This window comes from Sorex fumeus, unplaced genomic scaffold (genome assembly GCF_029834395.1).
Source record: "Sorex fumeus unplaced genomic scaffold, SorFum_2.1 ptg000127l, whole genome shotgun sequence".
Lineage (NCBI taxonomy): Eukaryota > Metazoa > Chordata > Mammalia > Eulipotyphla > Soricidae > Sorex > Sorex fumeus.
The window spans coordinates 448065-472089 of record NW_026606184.1 but is presented as its reverse complement, the minus strand read 5'-3'; the positions used below and the strand labels follow the sequence as shown (position 1 = coordinate 472089).

The 24025-nt window shown below is 65.8% G+C and overlaps 5 protein-coding genes across 6 annotated transcripts; 2 read left to right on the top strand and 3 right to left on the bottom strand.

Annotated features, from left to right (window-relative positions):
- The first annotated feature begins 1292 nt into the window (after nucleotides 1-1292).
- Nucleotides 1293-5211, top strand: NR1I3 (nuclear receptor subfamily 1 group I member 3). 2 transcript variants are annotated; one of them, XM_056137797.1, is made up of 9 exons: nucleotides 1293-1372; nucleotides 1621-1736; nucleotides 2112-2242; nucleotides 3111-3268; nucleotides 3356-3495; nucleotides 3939-4084; nucleotides 4182-4298; nucleotides 4393-4498; nucleotides 4964-5210. In XM_056137797.1, the coding sequence occupies exons 2-9, from the start codon at nucleotides 1627-1629 to the stop codon at nucleotides 5091-5093; spliced, it is 1038 nt and encodes a 345-aa protein (XP_055993772.1). In that variant the 5' UTR covers nucleotides 1293-1372; nucleotides 1621-1626; the 3' UTR covers nucleotides 5094-5210. The 2 variants fall into 2 exon arrangements, with proteins under 2 accessions (XP_055993772.1, XP_055993773.1); XM_056137798.1 differs by having other exon boundaries at nucleotides 1329-1372; nucleotides 1625-1736; nucleotides 4964-5211.
- Nucleotides 4553-9499, bottom strand: TOMM40L (translocase of outer mitochondrial membrane 40 like). The gene is made up of 10 exons (XM_056137799.1): nucleotides 9360-9499; nucleotides 8916-9147; nucleotides 8621-8688; nucleotides 8381-8473; nucleotides 8121-8222; nucleotides 7925-8030; nucleotides 7579-7701; nucleotides 7392-7468; nucleotides 5920-6022; nucleotides 4553-5827 (listed from the first exon to the last, which is right to left on the bottom strand). Exons 2-10 carry the CDS (start codon nucleotides 9028-9030, stop codon nucleotides 5688-5690), a joined length of 927 nt encoding a protein of 308 aa, XP_055993774.1. The 5' UTR covers nucleotides 9031-9147; nucleotides 9360-9499; the 3' UTR covers nucleotides 4553-5687.
- A 1407-nt stretch (nucleotides 9500-10906) lies between these two features.
- Nucleotides 10907-11815, top strand: APOA2 (apolipoprotein A2). The gene is made up of 4 exons (XM_056137805.1): nucleotides 10907-10934; nucleotides 11048-11118; nucleotides 11318-11453; nucleotides 11631-11815. The coding sequence occupies exons 2-4, from the start codon at nucleotides 11067-11069 to the stop codon at nucleotides 11743-11745; spliced, it is 303 nt and encodes a 100-aa protein (XP_055993780.1). The 5' UTR covers nucleotides 10907-10934; nucleotides 11048-11066; the 3' UTR covers nucleotides 11746-11815.
- Nucleotides 11816-12288: 473 nt separating this feature from the next.
- FCER1G (Fc epsilon receptor Ig) lies at nucleotides 12289-16882 on the bottom strand. Its single transcript, XM_056137806.1, has 5 exons — nucleotides 16411-16882; nucleotides 13054-13145; nucleotides 12931-12972; nucleotides 12602-12622; nucleotides 12289-12463 (listed from the first exon to the last, which is right to left on the bottom strand). The coding sequence occupies exons 1-5, from the start codon at nucleotides 16457-16459 to the stop codon at nucleotides 12401-12403; spliced, it is 267 nt and encodes an 88-aa protein (XP_055993781.1). The 5' UTR covers nucleotides 16460-16882; the 3' UTR covers nucleotides 12289-12400.
- A 130-nt stretch (nucleotides 16883-17012) lies between these two features.
- Nucleotides 17013-23789, bottom strand: NDUFS2 (NADH:ubiquinone oxidoreductase core subunit S2). The gene is made up of 14 exons (XM_056137795.1): nucleotides 23632-23789; nucleotides 22647-22753; nucleotides 20636-20826; nucleotides 19900-20020; nucleotides 19684-19796; nucleotides 19521-19595; nucleotides 19352-19429; nucleotides 19176-19261; nucleotides 18963-19082; nucleotides 18724-18853; nucleotides 18549-18644; nucleotides 18372-18455; nucleotides 17359-17416; nucleotides 17013-17181 (listed from the first exon to the last, which is right to left on the bottom strand). Exons 1-14 carry the CDS (start codon nucleotides 23709-23711, stop codon nucleotides 17144-17146), a joined length of 1377 nt encoding a protein of 458 aa, XP_055993770.1. The 5' UTR covers nucleotides 23712-23789; the 3' UTR covers nucleotides 17013-17143.
- Between the last annotated feature and the right edge of the window lie 236 nt (nucleotides 23790-24025).

Genomic DNA, 24025 nt, shown 5'->3' with positions numbered 1-24025 from the left:
GGATCACTCCTGGTGATACCAGGGATCAAACCTGGCTAGTGCCCTCCCCACTGCGCTCTCTTCAACCACTAGACATGTTTGGCTTTTTTTCTTTTTGGGTCCCACCCAGCGATGCTCAGGGCTGACTCCTGGCTCTTGCACTCAGGAATCACTCCTGGCAGGTGCTCAGGGGACCCTATGGGATGCCGGGAATTGAATGTGGGTCAGCCACATGCCAGGCAAATACCCTCGCCGCTGTACTATCAATCCGGCCTTCCTTGACCCAATTCTATTTTAAATTTTTTTTTTTTAATTTTTGGGCAATGCTCTGGGGTTACTCCTGTCTCTGCACTCAGGAATCACTCCTGGCAGTGCTTGGGGGACCCTATGGGATGCTGGGAATTGAACCCTGGTCCATCACGTGCAAGGCAAATGCCCTACCCGCTGTGCTATCATTCCAGCCCCACCAACCCATTATTTATTTATTTATTTATTTTTGCTTTTTTTTGGGGGGGGGTCACACCCAGCGATGCACAGAAGTTACTCCTGGTTCATGCACTCAGGAATCACTCAGGCGGTGCTCGGGGGACCCTGTGGGACGCCGGGGATCGAACCCGGGTTGTGCCAGGCCAATGCCCTCCCCGCTGTGCTATTGCTCCAGCCCCATGACCCATTTTTTTAAACCAGAATATTTGGTTTCTCTGGGTTGTATCCTCTGCCCTATGACACAGCCCAGGGGTGGTGCCCAGGTGCCTGACACTGCAAGCCAGGAAGGGGGCTGAGGGCAGGCGTCCAGCCATGAGAACATGGAGACACAGAGATTCTCGGGGATGTGGGGGCTGCCACACCCCCAGTCCCAGACCACGGGCTTAGCCTGGTCACCTCGGTGAGCTAAGGCGCCCTTAAGGCCAGGAAGCAGATTCTCTCCAGGTCTTGCTCTGCCCATGTTCTTTTTGGGTCACACCCGGAGATGCACAGGGCTGACTCCTGGTTCATGCACTCAGGAATTACTCCTGGCGGTGCTCGGGGGACCCTGTGGGATGCTGGGAATCGAACCCGGGTCGGCTATGTGCAAGACAAACGCCCTCCCCGCTGTGCTATTGCTCCAGCCCCGCCCTCCCCATGTTCTGAGGCGCCCAGCAGGGGCCGACTGGTGCCAGGACTGGCCCAGTTGGGGTGATAAAAAACAAACCCCACTCAGCCAGTGTCTGCAGCTTTGAGTCACCAGGTCCCCACCACTGGGCTTCCCTCTGTGCCACCAACCACGGCTATGTTGGCAACACCCGCCCTCCTCCCCTGCGCCCTGCCTTTGCCCTGGGTCCAGAGTCTATGGCCAACGTAGGGACGAGGGCTCCACAGGAGGGCTCGCAGACTGCTGTCCCCTGCTGTCCAGGTACCAAGGGGGGGGAGGGTCAGGGCATGGGGGCACCCACGCTGACTTGGGTGGATTGAGGGGAGTTAGGGGTGAGGGGGTCACTGCAGACACCACAAAGGCACGGCACGAGGGGGGGGGGTGTCTGACTGCAGGGGGAGGGCTCCGAGGAGCAGGAGGACGTGCTAGGCTGCCAGACACCGGCCTGCAGGTGACAAGGGTCTCTGCAGAAGGGGGTCCCCCTGACTGCTAGCCCCGCCCCCCTGCAGGCAGCCATGGCCGGGAGCGGGGAGGAGGAACCCCGGAAGTGTGCCGTGTGTGGGGACCGGGCCACGGGCTACCACTTCCACGCGCTCACCTGTGAGGGCTGCAAAGGTTTCTTCAGGTGAGCGTGCCCCCCTCTGGGGCGGACCCCCCTTTCCAACCCCCTGCCCGCATTCTGCGTCCTTGGGATGGCGCTGACCGAACCCAGAGCCCTTGGTTTAGATAAAGCACAGGGTCGGGGGGCTGGAGCGATAGCACAGCAGGGAGGGCGTTTCCCTTGCACGCGGCCAACCCGGGTTCAATTCCCAGTATCCCACATGATCCCCTGAGCACCACCAGGAGTGATTCCTGAGTGCAGAGCCAGGAGGAACCCCTGGGCATTGCCAGGCGGGACCCAAAAAGCAAAAAAATAAAAAATAAAAAAATAAAACACAGGGCCGCCTGCTGCCGGGGGTGGGCAGGGGGACCTGGGGCCCAGCTCTGTCCCCTCCTGCAGACGCACCGTGCACAGAGGCGCCCCCCTCCACTGCCCCTTCGCTGGACACTGTGAGCTCAACCGGGCCCAGAGGCGTCACTGCCCGGCCTGCCGCCTGCGCAAGTGCCTGGCAGTGGGCATGAGGAAGGACAGTGAGTTGGCCCCCACCGTCCAGGTGCCCAGGCACGTCCTGCCCTGTCCCTGCCTCCCCCCCCCCGCCCTGCCCATCTCTCTCAGCCAGCTGGGACCAGCGCCCAGACCCGGTTCTAGTCTGACTCCTGGGCCGGAGCCATAGCACAGCGGGGAGGGCATTGGCCTGGCACAACCCGGGTTCGATCCCTGGCGTCCCACAGGGTCCCCCAAACACCGCCAGGAGTGATTCCTGAGCACAGAGCCGGGAGTCAGCCCTGAGCACTGCCGGACCCAAAAAGCAAAAACAAAGAAATCAAGTTGACATCCTGCCCTTGGCCTCCCGTCGCAGCCCATGTAGTCTGCTGGGGACCCCCCACCCTTTCCCCTCCCCCTCTGTCCCTCTCCCAGTCTCTCTCTCTCTCTGTGCCCGCATGCATGCATGCCTTGTTGCTTTGGGTGGGGTGCACCCACAGACTGCGTAGGGGCTGAGCAGGGAGGGGACCCGTCTGAGGTGCCCGTCCTGCCTTGCCGAGGCCCCAGCTTGCACCCTGACCCCATCTGCGTGCCCTCCCCATGGCATCGCTGGGTGCAGCGCCCACAGTCAAGAACCCACAGAGGAAACAGAACACAAAACACCTCCTCCCAGCCTCCCTGCCCCCATCCTCTGTCCCACGGTGACCCCTCCCTGTGTCCACCCCCCAGGGACCCTGTACCTGGGTAAGCCCCCTCCTCCCTGCCTCTGGCCCCCACTAACGGGCATCTGGGCCGCGCGGGGCAGTGATCCGGTGACCCCTCCCTGTGCCCGCCCCCAGTGGCCCTGTACCCGGGTGAGCCCCCTCCTCCCTGCCTCTGGCCCCCACTAACGGGCATCTGGGCCGCGCGGGGCAGTGATCCTGTCCGCTGAGGCCCTGGCACTGCGGAGGGCCAGGCAGGCGGAGCGGAGGGCCCAGCGTCTGAGCAAGGAGCAGAAGGCACTGGTGGAGACGCTGCTGGGGGCACACGCGAGGCACGTGGAGCCGATGTTCGAGCGCCTGACCCAGTTCAGGGTGAGCGCGGGGTGGGGGGGATCGGGAGGCGAGCGGGGCAGGGGGCTGCGCCCACCGGGGTGCTGAGTCCTAGTGTCCACCTCGCAGCCCCCGGCGCACCTGTTCAAGCACTGTCCGCCAGGGTCCCCACCAGGGCCGGTGCTGCCGCTGCTAACGCATTTCGCGGACATCAGCACCTTCATGTTGGAGCAGATCATCAAGTTCTCCAAGGACCTGCCCCTGTTCCGGTGCGTGAGACCCCCGCGGACTTGGGGGGGTGACCCCCAAAAGCAGGGGCGCGGGGCTGGAGTGATAGCACAGCGGGTAGGGCGTTTGCCTTGCACGGGGCACACCCAGGTTCCCAGGTTCGATTCCCAGCATCCCATAGGGTCCCCTGAGCACCGCCAGGGATAATTCCTGACTGCACAGCCAGGAGTGACCCCTGTGCATCGCCGGGTGTGACCCAAAAAACAAAAAAAGGGGCTGGAGCAACAGCACAGCGGGTAGGGCGTTTGCCTTGCACGCGGCTGACCCGGGTTCGATTCCCAGCATCCCACCTGGTCCCCCAAGCACCGCCAGAAGTAATTCCTGAGTGCATGAGCCAGGAGTAACCCCTGTGCAAAGCCGGGTGTGAAAAAGCAGGGGCGCGCTCTGGTCCAGCACCCCCCCCAACCCGTCGCTTCCGCCCCAGGTCGCTGCCCATGGAGGACCAGATCTCCCTGCTCAAGGGCGCGGCCCTGGAGATGTACCACATCGTGCTCAACGACACCTTCTGCCCCCAGAGCCGCCACTTTCTGTGCGGGGAGCTCCGCTATTCCAGGGAGGACGCGGTGCACGGTGAGCGCGCGCGGCCGTGGGTGCCCGGTGCGTCCTGGGGCGCGCGCGCAGGGGCGCGCGCGCAGGGGCGCGCCCCTAACCCCCGCTCTCCCTGCAGTGGGCTTCCAGGAGGACTTCCTGGACCTGCTGCTGCGCTTCCACCGGGCACTGCGGGCCCTGCAGCTGCAGAAGGCGGAGTACCTGCTGCTGGCCACCGTGGCCCTCTTTTCTCCCGGTGAGTCCCTGCCTCCGTTCCCACGCGCGCGCATGCCCGCCCATCCTCGCCCGGCAGCGGCCCCAGCCCACCTCTCTGGCTCCCTGACCTGCAGACCGGCCGGGGGTCACCGGGAGGGACCACATAGACCGGCTGCAGGAGGACGTGGCGCTGACCCTACAGAGTTACATCAGGAGCCAGCAGTCCGTGCCCAGGACCCGGTACGGGAAGGGTTCAGGGGATCCTCCGGCATCCACACCGCACCCCACTGGGGCTCAGTTTTTCCAGACTTTATTCGGTGGACGTCAAAGTGGCAGCTGGCTCCTGCCTTCTCTCTGCCCGGGGGCCTGAGCCTGTGGCCAGCACCTGCCTGTTCTGTCCGGCTGCCCCCCTGAGCCCTTCCCCTGTGCCCTCAGCCCTGAGGCAGCTTTGCGAGAGCCGCTAGGCTAGCCCTACCTCCAGGAGAGCCGGCTTGACCAGAGCCGGGAGCTCGGATCACGAACCTTTTCGAGCCACCTTCTAGAACCTTCTAGGCCAGACTCACAGAGCCCGCCAGGCGGCTGGTGTGCCGCCTCCCTGGTCCAGGGCTTTCTGCAGGGTTGCCCGGGGAGGGCTGGGGGGAGGCGGCGGCAATGGGCAGGTGGGCACGGCCGCCTCCCTGAGCCCCGTGGCTCTGCTTTGCACAGGGTCCTGTATGCTAAGCTGCTGGGCCTCCTGGCTGAGCTCCGCAGTATCAACAGCGCGATCGGGCACCAGATCCAGCACCTACAGGGCTTCTTGGCCATGATGCCATTGCTTCAGGAGATCTGCAGCTGATGCCCGGCCTGCGAGGGGCACCCTGAGCCGGGGACGGGCACCACGGCTCCCCCCGGGAGGGGGGGCGGTGGCAATGAAATGTGAAAGCAGTAACTGCCTCTTCATGCGTCGGGGCGAGGAGAGGGGAGGAGGACGGGGAGGAGGGCTGGGCCCGTCTCTGCAGCTCGGACAGGCACGGGGGGCGGGAGGAGGCCTCAGGCCGGCCGGAAGCGGAGTGTCCTGGGGTGGGCGGACCCCACTGTCGGAGGTCAGAGACTTAGCCCTTCTTTCCCGGCCGCCGGGAGCTCGGGATGGGGCGCTGGTCCCCGGCCCACTCTCTGCTCGGGCACAAGAGCTAGGAGCTTTGATCCACGGGATGCAGAGGGAAGGGGGGCGCGGAGGTGTGGGTGGGGGACAGAGCTGGACGCCCGCCTCGTCCCGGATCCCTGGTACGGAGCTGCAGAGCAAGGCCGGCTCCCCACGGAGGTGGCTCCGGTTTGGGGGTGCCCACCGGTCCCGCACTCTGCTGCTGGGCTCTCAAGGGGGGCTCCCCTCGGGTGGGCCCTGAGGGGCAAGTCCTGGCCCCTGGCACTGCCAGGGGCGGCGGCGGCCAGCTCAGCCCACGGTGATGCCGAAGCCGCAGTGAAACCGGTGTCGCCAGTGGCTGAGGAAGGCGCCCAGGGCCAGCGTGACGGGCAGCGGTGGCAGCTTCTTCTCCAGGACGGCGCCCACGCACCAGTTACTGTCCACCACGCCTGCGGGCCGAGACGCGGTGTGGGGCAGGCCGGGGGTCGGGGAGCGTGCGTGGGGGGGGTCCCTCCGGGTGCCACCCGCCCAGCGCCCTCACCTCTGAACACCATGTTGGCCTGCGGCAGCGTCAGGTGGTAGCCGAAGGAGAAGGTAGTGTCCTGCAGCCTGGTGTTGGCCTCAAACTCCACGCCCACCTGCACCTGGAGAGCAGCAGTGGCCTCACCTACAGGCCCCGGGGCTCCCGGGATGAAGCCTGGGGGCGTGGCCAGGATACAGGGCGTGGCCTTCCCAGAGTTGGGGGCGTGGCCACACCCGGGGCAATGCACGGATACGGGTGAAGTCTCAATCTGAGCGTGGTCATGTCCCTGGGCTAATTGGGCGTGGGCGTGGTCTCAGTGCATGGGCGTGGTCACACGGGGCGTGGTATGGGTGTGGGCGTGGTCTCAGTGTGGGGGCGTGGCCACACCAGAACGTGGCGTGAGTGTGGGCGTGGTTTCAATGTGGGGGCGTGGTCACACCCAGGGCATGGCACAGATATGGGTGAAGTCTCAATCTGGGCGTGGTCATATCCCTGAGCTGATTGGGTGTGGGCGTGGTCTCAGCGTGAGGGCGTGGTCACACCCGGGGCGTGGCGTGGACGGGGCGTGGTTTCAGTGTGAGGGCGTGGTCACACCCAGGACATGGCACAGATAAGGGCAAAATCTCGATCTGGGCGTGGTCATATCCCTGAGCTGACTGGGTGTGGGCGTGGTCTCAGCGTGAGGGCGTGGTCTCACCCAGGGCGTGGCGTGGACGGGGGCGTGGTTTCAGTGTGGGGGCGTGGTCACACCCAGGGCATGGCACAGATATGGGTGAAGTCTCAATCTGAGCGTGGTCATATCCCCGAGCTGATTGGGTGTGGGCGTGGTCTCAGCGTGAGGGCGTAGTCACACCCGGGGCGTGGCGTGGACGGGGGCGTGGTTTCAGTGTGGGGGCGTGGTCACACCCAGGGCATGGCACAGATATGGGCAAAATCTCGAACTGGGCGTGGTCATATCCCTGCGCTGATTGGGTGTGGGCGTGGTCTCGGTGTGGGGGCGTGGTCACATCCAGGGCGTGGCGTGGGTATGGGCGTGGTTTCAGTGTGGCAGCGTGGTCACACCCAGGGCATGGCACAGATATGGGCAAAATCTCGATCTGGGCGTGGTCATATCCCTGAGCTGATTGGGTGTGGGCGTGGTCTCAGTGTGGGGGCGTGGTCACACAGAACGTGGCATGAATGTGGGCGTGGTTTCAGTGTGGGGGCGTGGTCACACCCAGGGCATGGCACAGATATGGGCAAAATCTCGATCTGGGCGTGGTCATATCCCTGAGCTGATTGGGTGTGGGCGTGGTCTCAGGATGGGGGCGTGGTCACACCCAGGGCGTGGTATGGGTGTGGGCGTGGTCTCATCCTGGGGCGTGGCCCTCCTGGGGCCTGGGTGGAGTCTGGGCCCCGTGGTCCAGGCTTGGGGGCGTGGTCTATGTCGGGGGCGTGGTCTCCGCCAGGGGCGTGGTCTGCACTGGGGGCAGGGGCCCCTGTCTTCTCACCTGCTCATTGGCCCTGTGGTAGTAACTCGCGTGGGCGCCCCCGGACCCCACGTTCAGTGTGGCTACCCAGTGCACAGCTGTGGAGGCCAGAGAAGCAAGGACTGTTAGTCTGGAGCACAGGCCCTGCAGCCCCCCATCCCCACTCCCACCAACACCCCCACCCCACCTCCTCATCCAGGGCGCCTACCCGAGTACTTCCCCGCCAGGGTCAGGATGGCCCCCTCCTCGCCGGGCCGCCGGTGGTACACCAGCTCCCCCCCCAGCACCAGCCGCTGCGTGAGGCTCTGCAGGAAGTGAGCCACCATGATCACTGCATGGGGGAGACAGGGGTCAGGGGGTGTCACCGCCCAGGCCCGCCCCGCCCAAGCCTTGCTCCAGAGACCCTCGCCCCACCCCACTCCGGCCACAAGACTGGGGCCAGGGGAGCAGGACAGAGGGCTGGGAGGTGCCCTCTGGGTTCCACCCGATCCCACTCCCCAAAATGCAACCAGTGGAGGGCAGGAGGGGAGGTCACGTGCAGTGAGCAGCCTCACCGGACTCCCCGATGAGGTCGGGGTTCCCCAGGGTCAGCGTGGCCGTGTAGTCGTCCCCCCGGTACTCGCCGTCGAACTGCCACGTCAGGAACTTGGCCTGCTGGGTCTGGGGGCAGGAGGGCAGGAGTGGATGAATTCGTCCCCCACTTTGCCCTCACTGTGCAGGGGAGGGGGGTCCCCAGGGCAGCCGGGTCACCTGGAAGACGGCCTTGGCCCGGAGCCGCTCGGCCAGCAGGAGCAGGACCTGCGCGTTGAGGCTGCCGCTGCTGTCCACGTCGCCCACCACCGTGGGGAACACCTGTAGGGGACAGGGCGACAGGGCGGGCTGGGTGGCACCTGGGATGGCTCGGGCCAGGTGCAGCGCCCAGCGCCCCCCAGTGCGGACATCGGGGCAAAGGCGGCAGGGTGTCCTGGACCCTTTCTGGGGTGAGGGGGCGCTCAGGTGGGCAGCCTCACCTCTGTGGGGCTCAGCTGCCAGTCCCCCGCATAGGCCGCGTGGAGGTGGTACCCTGGCAGGCCCAGGGCACTCATGTGCACCGTGTGCGACACCTGCGGAGAGGGCAGTGAGTGGCAGGCCCGGGGCTCCGTGCCCAGCATGCAGAGAGGGCATCCCCCCTCCCCATCCCCTCCAGAGTCGCAGCAGAGGGGAAGGGAGCAGAGGGTGCAGGGGTGCGGAGAGGGGGGTGGCAGGAGCACCTGGAAGTGGCTGCTCAGGACCTTGTTGACCACCAGCTTCACCCCCTCCATCTGGGCGGGAAACACATCTGGGGGGCAAGGGGGCACCGAGGTGAGCGGGTGCCCGAGACACGAGTGTCCCCTTACCTACCCCACCCCCAGCCCCCAGCCAGCGCTGCAGCGGGCCGGGCAACGCCCCACTTGCAGGGGCACCGGATGTCCAGCTGCAGGCTGGGAGCCCAGCCCGCGTCCCCCCTCCCCACCCCCAGCCCCAGCCGGGACCCCCGCGCGCTGCACCCACGCGCCCAGCTGTCACCTTTGCACAGCCGGTGCAGCTCGTCGAAGCTCCCGGGGTTGGGCAGCGGCTCCTCGCGGCGGGGGCTCCGGCGCGGCAAAGCCCCCATGGGTGCCAGGCCCAGCGTGTTCCCCATGTCGGGGCAGGGGCCGGGGCTGGCCGGGGGCTGGACGCTACTGCTTCCTCTGGGCCCCTCGGGCCCCGGCCCCCCGCATCCGGATCCCCCGGCCCAGAAACTTCCACATGGCCCGACCTGCAGCGGGAAGGCGGGGGGACAGGGCCCGGGGCGGGGGGGAAACTGAGTCCCGGCCCCCGCCCGTCCCAGCCCGCTCCCCCCACCTGTCAGCGACCCCGCCCGCCCGGCCGCGCGCTCGAGCCCCGGCGCCCCGCACCCCTGCCGCCCCCGCTCCCTCCGCTGCAGCCCGAGCTCCCGAGGCCAGGCTGACCGCTGGCCGCCCCCCGTACCTCTCAGATCGCCGCGCGGCCCCTTTCCCCCCGGCACACCCCGGTCATCTTGATGGGGGCAGCCATCTTGAGTGAGGGCAGCGCTGCGGCTTCACGCGGCGCCCTCGGCGTGGCCGCGGGCGCCATCTTAGAAGCGGGCAAGGGAGCCGGGGCTCCGAGGCACGGCCCGCCCCACCTGGGCGCCGCCCAATGGGCGAACGGGAAAGAGGCCCGGCCGCCCAGAGACCAATGGGAGGCGAGGGGACGTAGGAGTGGCAGGTATGTCGTCCATAGAGCTGCAAGCCCTGTGGACGGGGGGCGGGACGACCTGCGGGACTCACCCCTGAGCACCAGGCACTGCTCCCCAAGGTCGGGCGGCTCCTGGGGCTTGCGGACCCCGAGGGGAGCTGCCAGGCCACGGCTCCGGTGGGCGTCAGCCAACGGGGTCTTACTTCTAAGTCTGCTTGGGATCCCTGCTTCCTGTGGCCCCCGAGGGACCCTCCCAGCTACTCCACCTGCCTGGGCAGGAAGCTTGGCTCTACCCCCCTACCCCCCACGCTGCAAGGAGCACCACCAGGAGCAATCCCTGAGCACCGCCGGGTGCGACCCCCAAACCCAAACCAAGCAGACTAGTGGCTCTGGCAGAACCAGCCCTCCTGGACAGACACCCGTCCCCCTGGGGTGCAATGGGAAGGGGCGTGGAGTTTTGGGGTGCAGTGGGAAAGGGCTTGGAGTTTTGGGGTACAGGAGGAAGCGTGACAGTCATAGCAGCCCCCTCTGGCCTCGCCCCAGGCAGTGCTAGCAAGTCAGATCTGGGCTGTGCACCCCACCTGCAGGCCAGCCGCGTCCACCCAGTGCTGCCAGGGAATCAAAGGCCCGCAGAGGGGCTCTGGCCCTGGACCCCACCTTGGCCTCAGTGGGGGCGGGGGGAACCAAGACTTCTGGTAGCTGTTTCACTGGTTTCGGCCCAAAGTCCACGCAGGGGTCATTGTACCGGGGAGGTCGGTCAGTAGCCTCCTCTGATAAGGCCATCGGGTGACCAGGGGCCTTCAACCTTTAACCCCCCGGGGGGAAGCCCGCGTGTCCACTCCGTGCAGCGCTGGCGACCCAGCTCTGTTCTGTTTTCTCCCTCAAGCTACCGTCCTGACACATTAACTCGGGGCCCCCTGCCCCCCTCCCCTGCCCTGGGCTGCTTTTTCCTTTCCATTCCCACCCCGTGTCCCCTCGCTGCCAACTCGTGACACTGGGACGGGGGTGCTTGTTGGGGTTCTGTGTCTGACGGCCTCAGGGACAGCCTCAGGGCTGGGGGAAGTTGGGAGTGGGGGTGTGTGTACAAAGTGGGTTCACCCCCACACCGACACAGAACCCCAGACACGACGAACCCGCATTTCCATGCAGGGTCTAGCATGCGGGGCCCACAACAACAGCCCGTGTCCACGTCTGTGTGCTTGCCCTGTCCTGTTTACTCCCGGCTGGCCTCTGCCCCACTGGGCCCCTCAGTGTCCTTGGGGCCCGAGGGGGTGGAGAAACGCAGGTATAAAACCTCTGCCTCCCAGCACAGCGCTGGAGCTCGGACAGGTAAGGGTTCTCGGCCAGGTACGGGTGCTGGAGGCGGGTGGGGGCGGGGTACTGGCAAGGGAGGGGCTGGGCTGGCGTGGACAGGGGGCAGAGGGGCCTGAGCCACCTGGCCTGTGCTCCCTGGTGTCCAGGCCCTTCCCCGGCACCACCATGAAGCTCTTCACGGCGGCTGTTCTGCTGATCACGGTCTGCAGCCTGGAAGGTGAGTGTGAGGGGTTTCCGGGGCGCAGGGAGGCCCAGTTCTGCATCAGCCTCTGTGCCCTCTGCCCAGGGGCCCTTCCCTGCTCTGCAGTCCAGCCAGACCCTGTGATGGATGGACGGACAGACGGAGATTTGGGGGCAGGTGGGCGCGGAGGGCCGCCAGGGCCCGCTAAGGCGAGTGTGTGCGCCCCCCAACCCAGGCGCTGTGGTTCGGCGACAGGCCCCGGAGCCGGCCCAGCTGGAGGGGCTAGTGACTCAGTACCTGCAGAGCATGTCCAGCTATGGCAAGGAGCTAATGGAGCGCGTGGGGGCCCCGGAGCTGCCCAACCAGGCCAGGTGAGTGCCAGGGGCAGGGCACCCCCCCCCTCCGGCTGTCGAGAGCCCCTTCCCCACTCTGCCCTGCACGTGATGGACAGGGGGTAGCGGGCACTGGTGCAGTGTCCCCTTCCCTGGCGTGGAGGGGATGGGATGGGGTGGGCTGGGGACTGGCCCTGACCCCCTGCCCGGTTCCAGGGCCTACTGGGAGAAGACGCAGGAGCAGCTGGCGCCCCTAGTGGAGAAGGCGAGAACAGACCTGCTCAGCCTCTTCAGCACCTTGCTGGACCGCAAACCCCAGTCGGCCGCCTAGTGAGAGGCCCGGAGCCCCCCCGGAAACCGCCCCCTCAGCCCTTGTTTTCTACAATAAACATCAGAGGGGTCGTTGGTGCGGTTTCTGGGGAGGGGTCACCGGGCTCCCTCCCAGGGGGCCTCTCTCTCACTGTGTCTCTCACACCAAGACTCCTGGGGTCAGTTCGAGGGGGGTGGGCAGTGATGCTGGGAGCTCCCTCTCTTGCTGGGAAGCTGGACGATGGCTCTGCTGATGTGCAGTGATGGGGTCCCGGGGCCCCCGCTCATACGCTGGGCAGAGCTGCGTCCCCTCCGGACCCCGCTCACCCACCAGGGCCCCTGAAACCGGCTCCCACAAAACCCTCTGCCAGACGTCAGCCCCCCTCCCCACACTGCCTTCTGGCCCCTCCATGTCTGGGGTCCTGGTGGCGAGTCCCACCTTGCGCCCACCCTGGTCAGGCCAAAACCAGACTCCCTGCGCCCCTGTCCCGCCCCGGGCTCCCGGCTCAGAGGTCCACTGGGGACTGGTCAGCAGCAGGTTGGGGTCACAGAGGTTTCCCTAAACCTTTATTAGTGGCCTTGCCGGGCTGGAGGGCTGGGGACGGGGCGGGGAGTGGGTTCAAGAGCCAGGGTTAATGAATGGGGGGTACGGTGAATTACGGGGGGCCATCCGGGGGTCACTGGGAGGGCTTCTCATGCTTCAGGGTCTCGTAAGTCTCCTGGTTCTGCGTGTTCAGGCCCTGGGTGTGGGGGGGGAGAGAGAGGTTGGAGGACACTCAGGACGGCCCCTGACACGGGCTCGGCCCCCCACCCTCCTGAAGGTCACAGGAAGTGCTGCCCTCCTGTGCCCGCCTCCTGGGGACAGCCAATCCACTCACCGTGTAAATGCCTTCGGATTTCTGGGGGGGGAGGGGAAAACAGAGACAGAGCATTAGGGACCTGTCCCACCGGGCCCCGGGGTTCCCCACGCAGGACTGGAGGTGGGGGGCAGTCCTGTGGCTCATGGGCACCCCGGGATCCTCTGGGGCGCGGACCCACATGGGTGTATACCGCTGCACATCTGGGCGCGCGCGCGCGCGCACACACACACACACACACACACACACACACACACACAGAGACAGGTGCGCAGGGGGCGGGGCCTCTGGGGTATGCAAATGACGAGGCCCCGCCCACCACCTGGCCCCGCCCCCAGCTGGGTACCAACCTCGAAGGAGCTGGTCGGGGCTGCCGCTTTCCGCACCTGGATCTGGGGAGGGGGAGCTTGCGTGAGGCTGCTGCACCCGGGACCACCCCGTTCCCACGGGGGCGCCCCTCCCAGGGGCCTCACCTTGAGCCGGCAGTAGAGCAGGGTGAGGACCAGGCCGTAGAGGAAGAGGATGCCATCCAGGATGTAGCAGAGCTGGGGTTCAGCCAGGGCCTCTGGGCACAGAGAGTGCTGGGCTCAGGGGTCAGCGGGGGCGCCCGGCTCCCCACGGAGGGGACAGTGACCGGAGGGGACAGCGACCGGAGGGGACAGCGACCGGAGGGGACAGTGACCGGAGGGGACAGCGACCGGAGGGGACAGTGACCGGGCACCTCCGGGGCAGGTCCTGAGGTCTCCCTCTTCCAAGAGGAGGTCTCTGCCCTACCCCCACCTCGGGGTCCTGGGGGCCTTGTCCCCTGCGTGTCCTCGCGGCGGATACCACAACCTCAGCCCGCTGTGGGGGGAGGGGAGGCAGCGCTGCTCTCAAACGCCCAAACCACATGTGTCTGCACAGTCCTGTGACCGCAGCGGCGCTGGACAGGAAGGACGTGCCGGGCAGGGGGCCAGCCGCCAACTCTGGTGTCCGCTCTCCACTCCCACAGCCCCCAGTGCAGCCCCCTGCCCGGGACCCCCGGCAGATGGGGACCTTCCGCCTCCTCAGGGGCTTCCCTGCAGGTAAAACTCAGCGGGGCCTGGAGACAGCCCAGCGGGGAGGCCGCTAGTCTTGTTTGCGGTCCAAGGGTTTAATCCCCAGCATCCCACATGGGCCCCCAGAGCCCACCAGCAGTGCCCCTAGAAGGCAGAGCCAGGAGTAAGCCCTGTGACCCCCCAAAAAAAGGCCCAAAACCCTCAGGGAGTTTTGTTGCTGTTGTTGTTTTGATCACATCTGGCGATGCTCAGGGGTTACTCCTGGCTTCGCACTCAGGAATTACTCCTGGCGGTGCTCAGGGCACCATATGGGATGCTGGGAATTGAATCCAGGTCTGTCGTGTGCAAGGCAAACGCCCTCCCTACTATGCTATCACTCCAGCCCCCATTTTTTGTTTTTTTGCTATAGAGTAGGTAGGCTGTTTGCCTTGTACACATCCAACCCACATTTAACGCCCCCAGATCGATCCCTTGAACCCTGCCAGGAGTGATCCAGCCAGGAGCAAGCTCTGGTGTCTCCCCCACAAAAGAACCCAAAATTCAACAAACGCCTATTGCCACGGTGTAGGGGTTCAAAGTGCTTGCCTTACACGTGTCCCCCCAAGATTCGATTCCCAGCACCCCATGTGTGCCCTGAACCCACCATGAATGATCAATGAGCACAGAGACAGGAGTAAGCCCTGAGCTCAGCCAATGAGGCCCAAACCTGGCCCTGCCCTTGCCCCCCCCCCCTCGCCCACACAAAGCACCTCCTTGAGGGTCTCTGTCATCCTGGCGAGGAGAAGTGTCTCCCCACGCTCACTCATGCTATTGCACAAGTCTGAAAACCACCCTGAGGAAGCGTCAAGCCGGTGATGAAACAGGAGTCGGGGAACACGGGGGTTGCCAGGAGCACAGAGATCAGCGGCCGCGCGGGAAGAGCCTCCCTCCCTCCCTCTCCCCCATCTCTGGTTCTCTCTCTCGCTTTCTGTTTCCTAGTTCCTGGGCCCTCACACCCCTCCAGCTGCACCCTCTCTCCCCCCCAGCCTGTGGGGCGCGCCGCTGAGCCCCTAGTGAGATGGCGGCGTGGCCTGGCTTCATTCTGGGGGGCTGTCAGCAGTGGGACGCGGTCACTTGTCCGGCCCCGTCCCGCTCGGCCCCTCCGATATGTGGGGGGACGGCCCTGTCTTCGTGGACGGCTCTAGAAGGCCACGAACCCACCCCAGGGGACAGGGGGACTCTGAGGGTTGTACCCCCACCCCTGCTGGGTGCCCCCACCCCACCACTGGCTGCGGCCTTCATGCGCACACACACACCCCAAGCCAACTGGAAACCCGCTTTGTGCGCGCGCGCGAACACACACACACACACTCACACACACACACACCAAGCCAGATGAAAACCCGCTTCGTGCGCGCAAACACACACACATACACACACACCCCAAGCCAGCTGGAAACCCGCTTTGTGCGCGCGCGCGAACACACACACACACACACACACACACACCCCAAGCCAGATGAAAACCCGCTTCGTGCGCGCAAACACACACACACACACCCCCCAAGCCAGCTGGAAACCCGCTTTGTGCGCGTGCGCGAACACACACACACACACACACACACACACCAAGCCAGATGAAAACCCGCTTCGTGCGCACAAACACACACACACACACACATACCCCAAGCCAGCTGGAAACCTGCTTTGTGCGCGCGCGAACACACACACACACACACACACACACCCCAAGCCAGATGAAAACCCGCTTCGTGCGCGCGAACACATACACACACACACACACACACACACCCCAAGCCAGCTGGAAACCTGCTTTACACACACACACACCCCGAGCCAGCTGGAAACCTGCTTCATGCGTGCACGTACACACACACACACACACACCCCAAGCCAGCTGGAAACCTGCTTCGTGCGTGAGCACGAACACACACACACACACACACACACACACACCCCAAGCCAGCTGGAAACCCGCTTCGTGCGTGAGCACGAACACACACACACACACACACACACACACACACACACACACCCCAAGCCAGCTGGAAACCCGCTTTGTGCGCACGGGAACACACACACACACACACACACACCAAGCCAGCTGGAAACCTGCTTCATGCGCGCACACACACACACACACACACACACACACACACCCCAAGCCAGCTGAAAACCCGCTTCGTGTGCGCACGTACACACACACACACACACACACACACCTCAAGCCAGCTGGAAACCCGCTTCATGCATGTGCACGAATACACACACACACACACACACACACACACCCCAAGCCAGCTGGAAACCCGCTTTGTGTGCGCACGCGAAGACACACACACACACACCCTAAGCCAGCTGGAAACCCGCTTTGTGCGCGCGGGAACACACACACACAGACACACCAAGCCAGCTGTAAACCTGCTTCATGCGCACGTGCGAACACACACACACACACCCCCCAAGCCAGCTGGAAACTCGCTTCGTGAGCACACACGCACACACACACACCCCAAGCCAGCTAGAAACCCGCTTCATGCGTACACACGCGCTCACACACACACACCCCCCCAAGCCAGCTGGAAACCCGCTTCCCACCCGCTCGCCCCCTCCACGATGCGGCGCGAACGTGTCTGGACCTGACGGTTCTGGGGTCTCCCGGGCCGCTGACCCCCCGCCCGGCTCAAACACTGCGTCTCAGGAGCAAGACGGCAAGGGCCGAGCTCTGGAGTCCAGGCTGGGCGGAGGGCCGGGCCCGGGCAGCCTCCCCCGCCGCCCCCCGGAGCCGCTCACCTGCCCTGTCCACCAGCAGGAGTAGGAGCAGGAGGCCAGCGGGATGCATCTTGGGCAGGGCCGGGCCAGGCCGCGAACAGACAGCGGTGGTGGCTCGGAGCAGCTGCCGGCTCCCTCTCGGGCTCCCTGACCACAGAGCTCCCCCTTCCTGTCACGCCTCCCAGCCCCCCCCACCCCTGCTTCTTCCTGCACCCGGGCCGGGCGGCTCCCGGAAGGGCCAGCGCCGGGAGGACGGCTGGGCACGAGCTGGCACCCCGGGTAGGGGACGGCCCCGCGGGAAGGGCCATGTGACCCGCTGCCCAGGCGGGCCCCACAGGTGACGCCTCGTCCCTCGAGAGCCCTGAGCTCGGCTGGGTCCGCGGTGGACCCGGGATCCGAGTGGGCAGCGAGGCCTGGGCAGCGGAAGTCGGCAAAGAGGAAACAACGGCTCATGGAGAAGTGGAAAGGACGAGGGGGAAGTGGACAGATAGTGTCCTCTAAGAGAGAAGGAGAGAAGAGAAAATGGGGAAGCAGGCGGCCTCCTGCCTCCCTGGGCCCAAGACTCGGCCCAAGACTCCCTGGGCCGGCTCGGGAGAACGGACGGACTCAGACGCACACGGGAGGGCGGGCTGGGGGCCGCTGGCGGCTATTTTATACATCTTATACAGCTCTCTTGGGGGTGAGGCCCCGCGCCCCGGCGCCCACCCCTACATCCACAGGAGGCTGCCGTGGGCAGGGTCAGGCTCGCCGACGCTCACCGGTCCACCTCCCCAAACACGATGTCCTGGGTTCCTGGTCAGGCAAGGGGGGAGAGGGAGAGTGAGAGTGAGGGGAGGGGAGCGGAGAAGAGTTACCCAGGATGGGCCGGCCACCAGCCACCAAGGTGCATGGCTGTGTCCAAGGGCTGCTGGGCACCCCCACCTGGCTCCCACCGGACATCAGGGACACGGAGGGCCGGGCAGGACGTACCTATGATGGCGACCACATCAGCCAGCATGTGTCCCTGAGACATCTTGTCCAGGCCGGCCTGCAGGAAGAAGGGAAGAGAGGACGGTGGGGCTGGGCAGGGTCGTGGCCTTGGTGAGGGGCATGACCAGAGGGCAGATGGTGGGCGTGGCTTGTGGGAGGGGCGTGGCCTTGTATTCAGATCAGGGGGCGTGACCTCAAGGAGGCTTGACTTGGGGGCAATGAGGGGAAGATGGTGGGAGTGGCTTTGTGGGAGGGGCGTGGTCTTGTATTCAGATCAGGGGGCGTGGCCTCAAGGAGGCTTGACTTGGGGGCAATGAGGGGAAGATGGTGGGGGTGGCTTTGTGGGAGGGGAGTGGTCTTATATTCAGATCAGGGGGCGTGGCCTCAAGGAGGCTTGACTTGGGGGCAATGAGGGGAAGATGGTAGGAGTGGCTTTGTGGGAGGGGCGTGGCCTTGTATTCAGACCAGGGGGCGTGGCCTCGAGGAGGCTAGGCTTGAGGGCAATGAGGGGCATGACCAGAGGGGCAGATGGCGGGAGTGGCTTGTGGGAGGGGCGTGGCCTTATATTCAGATCAGGGGGTGTGGCCTCAAGGAGGCTTGGCTTGAGGGCAATGAGGGGCATGACCAGAGGGGCAGATGGTGGGAGTGGCTTGTGGATGGGGCGTGGCCTTGTATTCAGATGATGGGCGTGGCCTCAAGGAGGCTTGGCTTGAGGGCAATGAGGGGCACGGCCCCATAGAGGGGCGTGGCCTGGAGAAGAGGCCTTGGGCTGAAGCTGTGGTGGGGGCGGGGCCTGGGAGGGAGATGATAAGGTGGAGGGGTGTGGCCCAGCGAGGGGCGTGGCCTAGAGGAGAGGCCTTGGGCTGAAGCTGTGGTGGGGGCGTGGCCTGAGAGTGAGAGAACACGGTGGAGGGGCGTGGCCTAGCAGAGGGGCGTGGCCCGATGCAAGGCGGTGGGAGTGGCCTAGGGGAAGGGTTGCAGGCGGGCAGGAGGGTTGCAGGTCTGGCTCTTACCAGGTGCGCAAAGCCGGGCGCCTTGATCTTGCAGCGGTAGGGGCGGCTACTGCCATCGGACACCAGGTACACCCCAAACTCTCCCTGCGAGGAAGTGGCGGCCCGTGACTTCCAACCTCCCACCCTCCTCTACCCGCCCCGCACCGCTTGGGGCTGCCCCCGCCCGCCCACCCTCACCTTGGGGGCCTCGATGGCTGTGTAGGTGGCCCCGGGGGGCACCTGGTAGCCCTCAGTGTACAGCTTGAAGTGGTGGATCAGCGACTCCATGGACGACTGCGGGGGAGGGGGAGAAGGGGGTCAGCAGGGCGGGGGCGGCACCTCCCTGCGACCCCTCCTCACGACCCTGGCTGACCTTCATCTCCGCCCGCTTCGGGGGCGACACTTTGGCGTCGTCCACCTTGATCTCCCCAGGCGGCATCTTGTTGAGGCACTGCTCGATGATGCGCAGAGACTGCCGCATCTCCTCCACCCGGCAGAGGTACCTGTGGGGTGCGGGAGGCAGGGGTGCAGGGCTCAGGGCCACGGGGGGCTCGGTGGCGGGGTCCCTGCCCCCCCCACCGCAGCTGCCGTCCCGAGGCCCAGCGCACCCACCGGTCATAGCAGTCCCCGTTGGAGCCAATGGGCACGTCGAACTCCACCTGGTCATACACGTCGTAGGGCTGCGTCTTCCGCAGGTCCCACTGGATGCCAGAGCCCCTCAGCATCACCCCGCTGGGGGGGAGGGGCAAGAACACGGGGGTCACCCAACACGGGACACCCCCAAGGACCACCCCTGCCCCCGGGGACCGCCGCCTTCCCCCCCACCTGAAGCCATAGTTGAGCGCATCCTCGGCGGTCACCACCCCGATGTCCACAGTCCGGTTCCGCCAGATCCGGTTGTTGGTCAGCATCTGGCGACGGGGACACGGGAGTGGATGGGAGGGGGGGCGGGTGGGATGTGGCGGCGGGGGAGGGGCCCTCCCGCGGGGTCCCCCACTCACCTCCTCCACCTCGTCGATCCGGAGGGAGAAGTTCTTGGAAAACTCGTAGATGTCGTCCATGAGCCCGAGTGGCAGGTCCTGAGGAGGGGGGAGAGGGGGAGGCTGAGCCAGCAGTAGAGAGTGGGGGTGGGAGCTGGGGGTCCTCACAGAGAAGGGCGGCTGTGCTCACCTGGTGCACCCCTCCTGGCCTCACGTAGGCCGCGTGCATCCGCGCCCCGGACACGCGCTCGTAGAACTCAAACATCTGCACAAGACACAGCGGCAGTGAGTGGCGGGATCCTAAGACCCGGAAGCACCCCCCCTACCCCCCACCCGGGGTCCCCAGCTCCTACCTTCTCCCTCTCCTCGAACATCCAGAAGAAGGGGGTCATGGCCCCGATGTCCAGGGCGTGCGTGGTCACGGCCATGATGTGGTTTAGGATGCGGGTGATTTCTCCAAACAGCACTGCAGAGGCGAGGTGGGAGGGTGTGTGTGGGGGGGGGGGGGCTGCAGGAGCGGGTCTGGGGTGGGGGAGTGGGGGGCAGGGGGACACGGGCAGGGGTTGTACCTCGGATCCACTGCGCCCGGGGCGGGGGCCGGATGTTCAGCAGCTTCTCCACGGCCAGGGAGTAGGCCTGCTCGTTACACATCATGGACACGTAGTCCAGCCGGTCGAAGTAGGGGAGCGCCTGGCGGGGGGGGGGGGGGCAGGAGCCTCAGGGGGCGGCCAGAGGCCTGAACACCCCGGTCCCAGCCCTCAGCAGCCAGGACAGTGTCCTGCCTTGGACACAGCCCATCCCGCGTGTGCCTGGGCCGTGGGCAGCAGCTGGCCCGCAGGACTCCGGAAACGGGCCATCTGGCCTGCAGGACCAGGACACTGGTGCCAGCCGCGGGGTTCGGCGCAGATGGGGCTGGTTAACGGCCTGCCCAGGGAGTCCCCCCGTCCCCTGCCTCATGCCCAGGGTCAGCCGCAGGCTGGCCCCTGCATCCGCTTCCAGGAAGGAGGCAGGGAGCGGGCGGCAGCTCCCCCGTCACCCTGGGGCCGTGACGCAGGGCCCGAGTGCCGTGTCCTCCGGGGGTCACGTACGTCCCCAGGGGCCAGCCCGGGCTCCCGCCCTGACTCACGCGCTTCCCAGACACCAGGCAGCTGTGGGGACAGGGACGGCTGCGTCCCAGCCGATGACGTCGCTCCTCGGTCCCCGCTGCCAGGGCCAGCGCCCTGACGTCCGAGGGTGCCCCAGGACGGGAAAGCGCGGCCCCCGGAGGGCCGGCCGGAGGTCGAAGGCAGGTCGCGGGGGGCCCACCTGCAGGTAGGTCTTGTACTCGATGAGCTTCTCGGTGCCGCGGTGCAGCAGCCCGATGTGGGGGTCGCACTTGCGCACCATCTCGCCGCTCAGCTCCATCACCAGCCGCAGGACCCCGTGCGCCGCCGGGTGCTGGGGCCCGAAGTTCAGGGTCAGGTTCGACACGAACGTGTCCTTCGGGGGGTCGACGTCTGAGGGGCGGGACAGGTCAGAGCCCGCAGGCGCGAGCCTCAGCCACCACGACCCTTAGCACCAGAGGCACGAGATGGGCCGGCACACGCACACACACGCGCTCACGCACACACACACACATATGTACACGGTGCACACACATGTATACATACGTACACACGCTCACACATACGTGTGTACATGTGAGTACACATGCACACACATGTACATGGTGCACATACACACACACGCACACACACTAGCTCACATATGCACATACACATATGTACACGGTGCACACACATGTATACATACGTATACACGCTCACACATGTGCGCACACATACATGTGTACATGTGAGTACACATGCACACACACATGTACGTGGTGCACACACGCATACATACACACATGCACATACACTAGCTCACACATGCACATACACGTATGTACACGGTGCACACACATGTATACATACGTACACACGCTCACACATGTGCGCACAAATACGTGTGTACATGTGAGTACACATGCACACACATGTACATGGTGCACACACGCATACATACATACACATGCACACATATGCACACTGTGCATGTACACACATGCATACGTACACATGCATGCACACATACGCATATGTACACACATATACACGTACCTGTGCACACGTGTACACGTGTGCACACACACGTATACATATGTGCACAGCACACACATGCACACGTGTACATATGTACACGTGCACATACACACGCACAGACACCTTTCTCAACCTCACTTCACCCTCCTCACAGAAGCACTTCAGTCCGCCTGTGCTCCTGGGGAAACTGAGGCTGGAGGAATAAGCCACCACCACCCCCCGCCCCCGGCAAGCACCGAGCTGGGAGCAGCTCGGCTCCGGGGGCTGCAACCCCTCCCCACTGCCCCCCACCTGTCAGGACATGCCCCCTCTGCTCTGAGGCCGTGCATGGGCCCATGTAGAGAGCCTGGCACAGGGGCCGGGGAAGGGGTGGTCACTCACGCTGATGGGACAGACACAAGCGGCCTTGGGGAGCAAGAACTTGAAATGGGAGCCTGAGACAGGGCAGGGGGCTGAAGCCGCCGACCCGGGATGGATCCCCTACTGGCCCCCAGGACAGAACCAGGAGTAAACCCTGAGCACCTCTAGGTGTGGTTCCAAAAATATTTAAAAAGTCCAAAGGAAGGGGCCGGAGCCATAGCACGGCGGCCACCTGGGCTCGGTCCCCAGGGTCCCACACGGGCCCCACACGAATGACATCATCATCCCTATACTCCGGGGGAACCTGAGGCCTGACAGCTCGGCCCAGGAAGCATCGGCCAGGAGTGATCGCCGAGCGCAGAGCAAGGACCCTGGGCGCCGCGGGTATGACCCCAACCCAAGCACCGAGTCCAGGTGCAAAGTGGGTGTTGCTTCTCAAGGGGGGACAGGGGTCTGCACCCACCACCACCTGCTCCCGGCTGCAGTGAGAGCGTGGGAATTGGGCTGGTGGATAGGACAGCACGCCACAGACCCGGGTTCAGTCCCCAGCATCCCATATGCTCCCCTGAGCACCACCAGGAGAGATTCCTGAGTGCAGAGCCAGGAGTGACCCCTGAGCATTGCAAGGTGGGACCTCCCCCCAATAAAAAAAAAGTGTGGGAATTCTCCTTTTCTTCCTTTTTTTTTTCCTGGAGGGGACAAGTGGCTGTGCTCAGGGGCTCCCAGGACATTGCCAGCTCATCCCACTGAAGGGCCCGTCCAGGGGGAACCCCCCTCTGTCCTCTGCTGCTCCGTCCCCTCCATCACACCACAGCGGGGAGGCCGGGACTCACCGTTCCAAGGTGGGGGCTTCCAGTGGGCTGTCTCCTTGCTGGGGAACATGACAGCTCCCCCAAACTGCTGCGCCCACTCCTCGTCGGGCTGCCATTGCCGTGCGCCCCTGGGGGGGGGGTTGAAGACAGGGCTGGGGGCCGGGCTTGGGGGGGCCGCATGAGCACTAACGGGCTTCTTGGGGGCAGTTGGTGCAACTTTGGCAGGACAAGCCGGCACCTGGGTGGCTCCCAGGTCTTATGGGGGGGGGGGGCCCACTTCACCGTCCACTGTCCACTCCAGGACATGCAAAGAGGAGGTGTGTGGAATGTGGAACGGTGACCCTCCCCCACGCACCCTGCCCCCCTCCCCCCCACCTCTGTTCCCTCCCCATTCCAGGTGCAGCTCATTCAAGGTCACCAACAGCAGGAAGAGGAGAAGGAGACCCAAGACCGCGCGCCAGCCCAGCGCTGGGCCCGGGGCAGGGGGCAGGGGGGCGGGGTGTGGTCCCCAAGTCGTGCCAACCCCTTAACTGCATCACCACCGGGGTGGGGGGTGCACCCACCCAAGGCTCGCAGCAGCCCGGCAGTGACTGATGGGCGGGCGGCTGCAGAGACCATCGGCCGCTCTCAGGGGCAGCAGACCCCGACCCACCCACTGCAGCCCGGGCGGGACCGGCTGAGCCCCCTGGGCCAGGGGGGGCGCTGGGCGGGGCCAAGGGGGGCGCTGGGCGGGGCCGGGGGGCTTCAGGCTTGGGGGACTGGGGGCGGTTTGCAGGTCTGGGGAGCTGGGGGGCTGCAGGGTTGCAGGTCTGGGGGGCTGCAGGGCTGCAGGGTTGCAGGGTTGCAGGGCTGCGGGCTGGGGGGCTGCAGGCCTGGGGGGCTTCAGGGATGCGGGCCCGGGGGGCTGCAGGCTCAGGGGCAGCGGGCGAGCAGCCGTGCACGTCCCGGCGCCCCTCCCCAGGCCCGCGGGGGCCCCGAGCCGCCCCCCGAGGGTCCCGGGCCTCACCTGCTGGGCACGTTCCGCAGACCGAGCCCCGCCGGGGCCCGCAACGCCCGCAGCGCGCTCAGCGCCCTCAGCGCCGCCATGATGCCGCCGCGGACAGCGGAAGGAGAGCCGGGCGGAAGTGCCGCCCCCACGGCTTCACGCGGCTCCCGGCTGCCGCGCCGCCGCCATCTTGGAAGCTGGCAGCCAGCGCCGGCAACGACTTCCGGGCCGGAGGCGGCGAGGCCCCGCCCACCGCGCGCATGCGCGCACGCGCGCGCGCCCCACGTGGGTCGGCAGCGGGAGGGACCGTGGCAGCCCGCGCTGGCGCCCCGCCGGGGTCACCACCTGGACCCTGGCAATGACCCCCTTTGCCTCCCAGTGCCGCCCACGCTCGGGGGTCCCGAAAGTCCGGGGC

Bases quoted from the DNA above. Each gene is read 5' to 3' on its own strand.
- NR1I3 (XM_056137798.1), top strand. From the start codon at position 1,627: ATGGCCGGGAGCGGGGAGGAGGAACCCCGGAAGTGTGCCGTGTGTGGG. The intron at 3,496-3,938 runs GTGCGTGAGACC...CTTCCGCCCCAG, and splicing joins AAGGACCTGCCCCTGTTCCG to GTCGCTGCCCATGGAGGACC. The intron at 4,085-4,181 runs GTGAGCGCGCGC...CTCTCCCTGCAG, and splicing joins CAGGGAGGACGCGGTGCACG to TGGGCTTCCAGGAGGACTTC.
- TOMM40L (XM_056137799.1), bottom strand. From the start codon at position 9,030: ATGGGGAACACGCTGGGCCTGGCACCCATGGGGGCTTTGCCGCGCCGG. The intron at 7,469-7,578 runs GTAGGCGCCCTG...TGGCCTCCACAG, and splicing joins CCTGGCGGGGAAGTACTCGG to CTGTGCACTGGGTAGCCACA. The intron at 5,828-5,919 runs GTGAGGGCGCTG...CTCGGCCCGCAG, and splicing joins GGCCAACATGGTGTTCAGAG to GCGTGGTGGACAGTAACTGG.
- APOA2 (XM_056137805.1), top strand. From the start codon at position 11,067: ATGAAGCTCTTCACGGCGGCTGTTCTGCTGATCACGGTCTGCAGCCTG. The intron at 11,119-11,317 runs GTGAGTGTGAGG...CCCCCAACCCAG, and splicing joins CACGGTCTGCAGCCTGGAAG to GCGCTGTGGTTCGGCGACAG. The intron at 11,454-11,630 runs GTGAGTGCCAGG...GCCCGGTTCCAG, and splicing joins GAGCTGCCCAACCAGGCCAG to GGCCTACTGGGAGAAGACGC.
- FCER1G (XM_056137806.1), bottom strand. From the start codon at position 16,459: ATGCATCCCGCTGGCCTCCTGCTCCTACTCCTGCTGGTGGACAGGGCA. The intron at 13,146-16,410 runs GTGAGCGGCTCC...CTCTGTGCCCAG, and splicing joins CCTGCTGGTGGACAGGGCAG to AGGCCCTGGCTGAACCCCAG. The intron at 12,464-12,601 runs GTGAGTGGATTG...CCCCACACCCAG, and splicing joins AATCCGAAGGCATTTACACG to GGCCTGAACACGCAGAACCA.
- NDUFS2 (XM_056137795.1), bottom strand. From the start codon at position 23,711: ATGGCGGCGCTGAGGGCGCTGAGCGCGCTGCGGGCGTTGCGGGCCCCG. The intron at 20,827-22,646 runs GTGAGTCCCGGC...CCCGCCCCTCAG, and splicing joins GAAGCCCCCACCTTGGAACG to ACGTCGACCCCCCGAAGGAC. The intron at 19,797-19,899 runs GTACAACCCCTG...TCGCCTCTGCAG, and splicing joins CCGGGCGCAGTGGATCCGAG to TGCTGTTTGGAGAAATCACC.